At 39.1% G+C, this 10,816-nt stretch overlaps 1 protein-coding gene across 1 annotated transcript; it reads left to right on the forward strand.

Moving 5' to 3' along the window:
- The first annotated feature begins 5,568 nt into the window (after positions 1-5,568).
- LOC121943586 (beta-galactoside alpha-2,6-sialyltransferase 1-like) lies at positions 5,569-10,040 on the forward strand. The gene is made up of 7 exons (XM_042487147.1): positions 5,569-5,778; positions 6,303-6,671; positions 6,802-7,066; positions 7,286-7,383; positions 8,150-8,251; positions 8,547-8,721; positions 9,519-10,040. Exons 1-7 carry the CDS (start codon positions 5,587-5,589, stop codon positions 9,788-9,790), a joined length of 1,473 nt encoding a protein of 490 aa, XP_042343081.1. The 5' UTR covers positions 5,569-5,586; the 3' UTR covers positions 9,791-10,040.
- The last annotated feature ends 776 nt before the right edge of the window (positions 10,041-10,816 follow it).

The raw sequence follows: 10,816 nt of genomic DNA on the forward strand, positions 1-10,816 counted from the left end.
TTGCTTCATGTCGATTGACACACAGAGGGTGTTGGTACTGAAAAAACATGGGCGCTGGCTGTGAAAATGACAACTGCGTGTCATATATCTGACCCTATTCATTTTGCAAAACTAACACTAAAAATCTAAGAAACGTGCAAATATTTTGGTGTATCCCTTGACTGTTATCTCACTTATTGACACCATATTGAGAATCTAACTAAGAAGCTCAATTAGAAACTGTACATTTATTACAACATTAGACTATATCTCAACCCTTCTGTTTCAGACACATATCTACATGACCTCATTCTCTCAACAATATCCTACTGTCTCCCAATTTGGTCCCTTACCACAAAGGAAACCATTGAACCAACAGCAAGACTATATAACAGAGCTCACACGATCCATGGAGAGCTTCCTCCTTGGACTCACAACACTGCACTGCACTCTCATAGTCTAACGTCCTGACTTTTAAGAACGACACAAATAATCTAGCCATTGACTTTTACTTTCAGATCCAAAACAGCAACTCCAATCCTACACTTCCTACTTCATTCCAAGTCACAACACAAGAAAGCATCACTAGATCAATTTCGCATGCACTTTTCCCCGTAAAGCCTTATAAAAACAGTTATGGATAAAAATCATTGTTTCACACCTTCACTAAAATCTGGAACCAGATCCCAAACTACATTAGAACAATAACTTGTATTACTTTTTTTAAACATACATATTAACTTTTAAATCCTTTGCTGTATAAAAAAAAAAATAATGATTGCCTTTTTAATCTCAGAAATCTTTTTTACTTTTACTATTTATGGATTAATGGATTTCTGAATTAAATTATTTTATTATCCATTAAGATATCAATGAATTAAATGCTTTATTATCAGTCAATATAATGACACTTGTGGTCCTTCATAGTTGTGAAAATGCTCCCTTGCATAATCATGCTAATAATCCACAGACTATCTGTGTGATTACCACTACAGATGAGTGAGATAATATTTTGTTAGTCATTTGAAAAAAAACTTTCAATGACATTTACTTCCTTTAAACACAAGATAAAACAAACCACATAAAAAACACAGGTTTTCTAACCGAATCTTTGCTGCTAAATACTGTACACAAGTGAGTGAGTGAAACAACAAAGGAGAATAAGGACATGGGAGCAGGCCATCACTGCCTGGGGTGATGGGTGAAATCAGGGAGAAAGAGCAGAGAGGAGGAGGAGGAGGAGGAAGATGGCTTGATTCATCAGAGGATGGAAAAACTGGAGGGAAGGCGGGACGAGAGATGCCTGAAGAGAAAGAGCAAAAAAGAGAGAGAAGAAAATGGGGGAAGTCCATTACAGGAGCCAGTGATTGCCCTTTTATTCCACAGTGTTTTTACAGTAATTTGAACTGACTACCAGTCAGATTTAATCGATGTTAACAGCACATCTGCAGACGTAATGATCATATAATAATAATAACAGTGATAATAATGAGTGAAGGAGAAGAAAGAGGAAATCAGTGGTTTACGGACAGGTGTTCAATATTAAACACGAGGGTCTAGCAAAAAAAAAAACAAAAATAAGACTAAAACAATAATCAAAATTGTTTCATTATATTCATCTGTATCCTTTGAAGGGTGAGAATGAAATCAAGTTAATTTCTTCAATAGATTTTTATCTATCTAGTGCACATTTTCCCCTGATCGTGAGAGATTTGCAAACTGTTGAGAGTTGGGAGGTGAAACACACAGGTGCAGGAGCTCTAAGAACAACTAGAGGTTAGTTATAGTAGCTTGCTGCCATTTGTTTCGAACATCATACTTCTTCCAGGAGTTATAACTCAGTCAAATCAAAATGCACAGACATATAGCAACATGAATCAATGTCTATAAATCAGCACAGAAAAAAGACATCTCTTATGCCTGCAGAACTTACCTGAGAAACATCACGTTTTAAGGTTTTCTTCATTATCAGCGTAATCCACTGATAGTTGTCTGTACATCCTTAGGCACAGTGCATTCAGGAATACCTAATTCTGCATACTTTTAATGGTGCTATTTTGCCTAAAATAAGTACAAATACAGACAAAAAGTAGACTCAAGTTGTAGCACACAGCAGACCTCACTGACATTATACTTCCTGTTTACATCCCCCAAAGCCTCAATTATCAGTTACCGCAAAAATAAAAGAAACATAATGAATATTAATAATAATGACAAATACAGTAGTATTCATTCAAATATTAACAGCCAATCTCAATGTGATTTGAGATATTTTGCTCTGAAGAAAAAAAAAACCCTAACATACCAACCACCATCATCTTTAGGCCTCACCAACAGTCCAAGATTTTTTTAAAGCCTTGTGGCTGAGCTAGTGCTCAAGAGTGAGGCTCAGTCTCACAAAAAGCTGCAGTGATACAGTGAAATGTAATCACTGAGCAAATATAAATCCCTCCAGGACGGACGGAAGTCTTACATGACTCAGCGTTTTCTACAGCAGGTACTAGAATGTCTCAAAATCAGCTGATGCAAGGCTTCCAAGTGATGAGGCAAAAGAAAATATTTACTTTGTGGTGAAATAACTCTTGGTTTGGCTTCTCATCTGCAACCAACTTGTCTAAAGAGACCCTACGACAAGCTATTTCCCCTGAAAGAACGACTTCCATGGACATAAAAACCATCATAATAACGTGGTGATTCTTGGAGGAGATGCCTCCCAGTGGAGGCATGTTCAACTGGGAGTGAACCCAGCTTGTTCCTGGTTCCTACTGGTTCCTACTCTGAAGGGATTATTAACACCATATGGCCTGGGAACACCTGAGCGGGGGATGCAGCTATTGGTGGGAGGCTAATTTACTTCACCGACTGCCACCGTGACCTAGATAAGCATCAGAAAATGGATGTAGAAACAACATCAAACCCTGGATCCAGTATTATACAGTACATGCCACCTGGGCACAGTTTTCCCTGCTACTACACAATATGGCCAAATGGACTGGAAGAAGACAGAAATCGATGGAATCTATCACATACAGCAGACCCTATGGAAAACAAATTTACACATGACTGCACAGCTGGCTGCATGCAGAGAACTTATACAATCAATATGTTCCCGCTGTGTTATTTCTACAGCAGCTGGCTTGCACAAAGCCAGAGCTCAACAACAACACTGCTGCCACATTAAGAACATCACAACAGCCGTAGCATTAGTCTAAATATCTTGTCTTTCTATAAAAAATATGGACTTAACTTTAATATAAACAATCTTGATACTGATCCTAATTTTACAGTTGTCAGTGCTCTTCGGAGGACAGACTGTCATGGTGTGAGTGTACGTTTTTCATTTATTTATTTATACAGGAAAGGATTTAGAAGTAACATCAGGTGTGTTATAGTGAAAACTGGCCTGACTCCAGTTAGACTGACAGAGACAAGACAACAACAAAACATAGGCAGCTACATAGACATTACAGAGTAAAGGTCTTTAGTGGCATAAGCAAGACTGTGTGAGATTTGAATCAGTGGTTGCAAGTATGTCCTATCAAACAGTGTGTATATTTATGCATAAAATGAGTTATAGACATTATTGGTCTAAGGTACTATGAGATCTTCTTCCAGATTTTAGCGTAGGTGCAAAAAATGATGTCTGACAATAACTGATTTCATAAGGCGGTACAGGAAAAATGAGTCTTGTCTTGTGTTGTGACTTGGAAGTGAAGCAGGAAGTTTAAGATTGGAGTTGTTCTGGATCTGAAAGTAAAATTCAATGGCTGGATTATTTGTGTAATTCTGAAAAGTTAGACTGTGAGAGTGCAGTGGTGAGTCCAAAGAAGAAGTTTTTCATGGATCTTGTAAGATCTGTAATAGTCTAGCTGTTGGTTCAATGGTTTCCTTTGTGGCGAGGGACCAAAATGGGAGACAGAAGGATACTGTTGAGAGAATGACTGCATGTAGATATGCTGTATGTCTGAAACAGAGGGGTTCTGATCTTATTATAGACAGACAATTTCTGATGGATCGTCTTAGTAAAGCGCACAATGGGGTGTCAATAATTTGGATGACAGTTGAGGGATACACCAAGATATGTATATGTATGATTGTACGTTTCTGTGATGTTTAGAGTTTGTTTTGCAAAATGAATAGGGTCACACATATAGATTTTTTTAGAGGAATAACCAGTCATGTTAGTGGTTAACCATCTGAGAACTGTTAAGACTGATAAGAGGACAGCACTGTTTGTTTGGTCAGCAGGATCTGATGATTCATTGTATCAAAGGCTTTGTCAAAATCAATAAATATGGTTCATATATATACTATGTTTGAAATGATATGAATGATAACCCAATAAATAAATAATGCAATATCACCATTATTTTGAATTAAAGTCAATAATTTTTCCATTATTTTACATTAAAATGAGAAATAAAAGGAATAATTTTCAAAAATAGTTTCAAATGATTATGTGAATCAATAATTGATTAATAAATGGATTGATTAATAGCTCAATAATAGGTCACATTAATGCGCAGCACACGTGAAGAAGGCTTCTAATGAAGACTGAATTGCAAATAATAAATTTTACCTTAGTAAAATGTGCAAATATAGTTGGTTCTGGATTTATTTTTTTGTTTCCAGGAATTATTCTCCTTATTTGTTGGGAGTTGTGTAAATGTCAGCCGAAAAACTCCCTAAATGCTGAGGAAAGGAGCTTCAGTGCTTCCTCTTCTGTCTCATGCAGTCTGTCTTTTATGAGGGGAAAGGAGATCCTGTTGACCCACTTGCTCAGGCAAAAAAAAAAAAAAAAAAAAAAACCTCACAGCGCAGATAAGTGCTGCCATCAAGTGATTTCAAACACCACATCAGTCAAGATTTAATTTACCCTCACAGTAAAGAGAAATACAAATTAATATATGCATTCTTTGGGGCACAAAACTGTGAAAACACCTTTTAAAATTGATATTTTGAACTTGTTTGCAAACATTTGCTTATTTCTACACAGAGCAGTATTCATTCGCAGTGGTTTTTTTGTGTCCAACTGATAAATCTAAGTCCAATATTCTGTCTCTTTTAACTTCATCATTAGTCCTCACCTCATGAAGGAAGCATCTGTCCCTTCAGCTGCTAAATGCTTCACTGTGTTCATCAGCTAGTCTCTAACTGTGTCTGTCAGCTGTTTTCAGATGAGCAGTGTTTTCTAAAAAATGGGCCTGTCATTTTTTTTTTCCAAAATTCAATGTTTTGAACGTGATACAAAAAAAGTATGCAATTCAAAAAACCTGAACACCAACAAACACCACTAAAGAAATGTGTGGAAACAGTTTGCATTTTTAGATAACAAACCTGTTTAAAAGACGTCTTTAAAAACATTTGAATTAATTAAAACAAATTACACATTAGTTCTTATTTGCTCAAACTTGATTTTTTGAAAAAATTGAAAAAACTCAACTACTTAAATTGATACTTGAAACACAGTAGGCTGTTTTATTAGCTTAGCCCAGCTGTTGCAAACGGTTGCCATCCTGATTTAAAGTGTTGGATACATTTTAAAAGTTCAGACAGACTTACCAGACAGTAAACTGTAAATGTCCTCTGCAGATCCCTGGGGCGGCGATGGACCGAGTCAGCCTGCTGTGGCGTCTGAGGCGTCGGGCTCGCCGTGGAGTTCTCTGCATGGCCTTCTTCTGCATCTCCATGGCTCTGCTCTACGCCATCTGTGCTGAAAACAGCGTGCCCGTCACTGACGCCATCTTTGGTGTCCAGGCTCGGACACGGGCTCAGCCTCGTGCACACTCTGTCATCAAGGTCTGCTGCCATATTTCATTGTCACCTAACACAAAGCCACACACATTTTTTAAGTTAGAAAAGTCAATAAAATGCTCTTACCTCTGTTGTTCTGATCATTTTAGTCCCACGAGGAGTGATTTCCTTACCTGAGATGCTTGATGACTATAGAGTAGTGCAGGAAGGAGTCCTAAAACCGAGAAATTAGTTAGAATGTAGCAGTTTTTTTTTCAATTTTTATTTTTTTCTGGAATTTTGGTTTGATGCCTGAAAATAGGTCTATGTTTAACGCAAGCTTAAGATACTTTCATGTTTTGCTCTACGTGTCTTAAAAAGCTGCTAGCTAAATGAGACTTAAGAACATCAGAACAGAATATGATTTTATGACATTGAAGCCGTGCAGTCATAGTGTAGTTCATTTATAGCCGAACACGAGGCTAACACTCTAAATTCTGGTGATTGCATTTACACTTCAAATATCATAAAAGTGACCATGGATGTTTGACCTACTTGACTTGACATCGGCGTCCCTCTATCTCCCACAGGTGCTGCGAGGCGGAGCCAAGCCCATGTACATCGACCCTCAGAAGCTCCCAGGTGTTGTCCCAGGTGACCCTCACCGTCCAATCCCTGTCCTCTCCTCCCCAAACCACACCCATGAAGCCGAGGAAGGGCTGTCAAAGCGGAAGCCGAGAGAGCGGGAGACCGCTGGGTTTTTCTCTCGTCTGCTGCCGCGCCCCTTCACGCGTGCCCTGGAGACCCTGTTTGGAGGCCGCCGCAGAGGGGAGCTGAGTGGCAGAGTGGGGGATGCTGAGTTTTTCGGACCTCACGGGCTTTTGGGAGAGGTGTGGGATGACGAGATGTCCAGTAACATGCTGGGAAGCAGACTGAGGAAGGTGGTGCAGAATTACCAGGTAACTTTAGTATTCGGTGGAGAAAAATTGAACTTTTTGTAATAAATAGTTGATTTAAATCACAAAATGTAACTGTACTCTAAATATTTTAACTATACTGGCATAATTCTTACCTTGATTTTTCTGTCAGGCAATGAATAAGTACGGAGTCGAGTTCTCCGGCCCTGGCGGAGTGTCTAGCAGGCCTAAGTTGAGTGGTCCTGAGCTTCTCTGCCAGATGAAGGAGAAGGTAGAGGTCACAACTTTGACGTCTGACCTCCAGCCCTTCTCGTCGGTGCCCTGGGCCGCACAACTGCCACCAAACCAGCTGACCTCTGACCTGGGGCCGTACAGGAGTTGTGCTGTGGTGTCATCAGCAGGGTCCCTCCGCAACTCTGGACTTGGCAAAGAGATAGGTGAGATATTTTTAGCATAATCATGTTTTAAGAATGAATGAATGGTTTCTGCAGATATTTTTAAAAACCTTTGATAAGAAAAACAAACATTTGGACATCTTTACATTCACGTTCTCTTTCACTTTTGTGTTAGTTATTTACAGAGGTAAAAACAGACATGTGTTGCATCAATGACATTTAATTTCTCCTAAAAATATTATTACTATTACTAAACCACAGACTCTCATGATGCTGTGCTGCGCTTCAACGCCGCGCCGACCACTGGCTATGAGAAGGATGTCGGTTCAAAAACTACTATCCGCCTCATCAATTCACAGGTAAACACACTGACTTGCTAAAGGATATTTACGGCAACTGACACAGATAGTCCTCATGTGTTTGTATAGCACTCAGAATTAAATATAAAAAGTTAAGACAAAGAAGGTAAGCTGTACCTAAAGATGAATGCTTTTTTTCCCCAAACTTATTTTGAAGAGATCCTTATGTGGTTTACGTGAATATTTATGATGGATAAAATGTCAGATTTCAGAAAGAGGTAAACTTAGCACAAGTCTTCAGTTTTTTCTTATCTTGGGTTTTACATTTACTACAAGTTTAAGAATAAATTTTCAAATAATTGCAAGTACAGGTAATGACCATAGCATGACCTTAACCTTTAAGTATGCCAAATAAGCTATTCGCAGTTCCTATTTTCAATGTTTGATTCTCAGGCAGATTCTGCGGTTTTCTCTAAGCTTGAACATTTCCAATTTTGAGGATGAGAAACTTCAGTTCTATTTTGGTTAAATAATAACAGATGTAATCTCACATATGTACTCAAGCTGCCCTTGAAAGCACTTTGATGGAGCAGAGATAATGTATCTCAGTTTCCATTCAGCCAAAGACTGTTTGTAAATGGTTTGACCGACTTACAGGATGAGAGGTTTTGAATCAAACAAGTTTGTACTCCAGGAGCTCTTCAGTGGGTTTATTAAAGACTGTTTATTAGAATTAAGACATTTTTAATGAAATAAATAGTCAGCCTATGCTGTAGCTATAGATATATTGCATTTGTATTTAAATTAATGTGCGCCTGTGCTATAGGTGATGGCATCTGATGACCATCGCTTTCTGTCGAGCTCTCTGTACAGCTCGGGTGCTCTGGTGGCCTGGGACCCCGCCCCCTTCTCTGCTGACCTCACTCAGGTATGGTCCAAAGGCCTGGTCACATGTAATGCTGCATTCACACAGTGTCAGCAGAATGAAAACACAAAAGCATCCTTAACCCTTAGAAAAAGCCATTTTTGACTTCAATAGCTTAAATTTTGCCCCATGTCTGCCCCTTCAACTTTGGGAGGCTGCTCACAGTTTGAACTTTCTCAGAGAGAAGAAGAACATCTGATCATTAACTTCAGCTGTGTACAGACACAGGAATGTAAACCCATAGTACTAAACAATGATTTAAAGAAGTCTCAGTTGTACTCTGTGACCCCCCCTACAGTGGTACAACAGGACGGACTACCCCATCTTCACCCAGTACCAGAGATACAGGAGGGTTCATCCTATGCAGCCCTTCTACATCCTGCATCCTCGCTTTGAGTGGCAGGTCTGGCAACGAATACAAGACAACATGGCCGAGCCCATCCAGAAGAACCCGCCTTCCTCTGGCCTGCTCGGTATTTGAAAAGTCAACATTCTCATTAAAGCATTTCTTTTGACTGGTTAAAGTGATGGTCTGCACCAGCTGAAAATGAGAAGCTACTACTTGAATGTTTTGCACTCTGCTTTTTGGCAATGAGAGGAGAGAGAATACAGATTTGTTACCATCTTAGTCAAGCGAGTCTGTGTATTGCCAACATGAACAGAAAGTAGAGTATGGTAGAGAAGAAGAAATGCAGTAGAGAACAGTAAAAAAAAAAGGCAGATGAATATGATGAAGATACACAGTAGTGCACAGTAAATAAAAGGCACAAGAAAACAGTTAGGATGCACAGTAGGCTATGGTAAAAGAAACACAGTGCAGAGAAGTAATTAAACATAGTGGAGTAGTTAAATAAATGCAGTAAAGTATAGTAAAGACACACAGTAGAGTATGGTAAAGAAACTCAATAGAAAACGGTCGAGAAACTCATGGAGTACTGTAAAGAAACACAGCAGAGTACAGTTAAGAAATGAAGTAGAGCACTTTAGAGAAGCCCAGTAGACTACGGTAAATAAACAGTCAAGTATGGTAAAGAAAAGCTATACAATATGGTAAAGAAATGCAGTCAATAAAAGCAATAGAGTACTGTAGAGTACTGTAAGAAACTCAGAAGAGTATGGTAAAGAAATGCAGTTGAGTACAAGAAAGAAACACCATAGAGTTCAGTAAAAGAACGCTGTCACGTACAATAAAGAATACCGCCAGATACTTAAAACAGTTCCTCTGTAAAAGAAATGTGATCAAATGTTCTCTACTTTCTATGCCCCCCAGGCACTGTCCTGATGATGTCGCTGTGCGAGTTGGTGCACGTTTACGAGTTCCTGCCATCCCGCAGGAAGACGGAGCTTTGCCATTACTACCAGCGCTTCTATGATGCCGCCTGCACACTTGGCGCCTACCACCCTCTGCTGTACGAGAAGAACCTGGTCAAGCGGATGAACCAGGGGTCTGACCGAGACATCTACTCCCATGGGCGCGTCAAGCTGCCTGGGTTCAGAAAGCTGAACTGCACCCAGGCTGCTGGAGGTTTACCCAACCATTGACTGGGAAATACAGGAATAGTGAAGCACACAAACACACACACACACACACACACACACACACACACACACACACGCACACACACACACACAATGAGCATGAAGACACGTTAACATGAGGACAGACGCATGAACACTTCATTCTCACTGCCAGAACAAAAGGAACGCTGTGCCACTCACTATAAATACTACATGCTGTTGCTATAGGCTGTAAACAACTCACGTACAAACACACACACACACACACACACACACAAACTGGCGTCAACTGATAGATGTGCCTGCTGTTCACACATAATCTTATGAGGATGTTCCACTGATACTGTTCATCTCTGAAATCAATCTTTAAAGGACCATGCCACTGTTTTTAAGGTTTACGGCAGTTACTTTAATGTATACTTTTAAGAGAAATTAATTAGCCAAGTCTTTTACAAAGCATGCTACCAGGTTTTAGATACAGTATCTTTCAAACAAAAATCAGCTCCTGCCCACCGTCAACACTTACTGGCAAATTTATGGAAGAGGTAAAATAAATATATACAATGGGGCGTGAAAAAATAAACTACAATGTAGCCTTAAGTACTTAAAGTTGATTAAATATGAATGACCAAAATCAAGAAAGAAAGACTTGAAACTTGATTAAGAAACATTATCTGTCACAGTAAACAAAGGATGTAATTGCATTGCCATTTAAGTACAAGTCTATTGTTATTCTACAAATCCCATAAGAAGACCAGAAACAGAAGAAATAATAAGAAGAAATAATATATTATGATGAATCCACCTCTGAGTATTTAACCTGAGCTTTTTCTGTGGTAAACTCTTGCATCCATAAATGTTCATGAATATACTTTTAGTCTCTTATTGCACCTTAGCAGTGACAAAATAAACAAAAATGATGATCTCTAAAAGGCTCATTATGCTCAACATAAGATATACGGAGCCTTCTGTGTATGTTCTGCACCCAGTATGTCCGTATTCTGTGTTTTCCGATGGCTTACGGACATGCACTAAACGGAGCAGTATCAC

This window comes from Plectropomus leopardus, chromosome 5, assembly GCF_008729295.1.
Source record: "Plectropomus leopardus isolate mb chromosome 5, YSFRI_Pleo_2.0, whole genome shotgun sequence".
NCBI lineage: Eukaryota > Metazoa > Chordata > Actinopteri > Perciformes > Serranidae > Plectropomus > Plectropomus leopardus.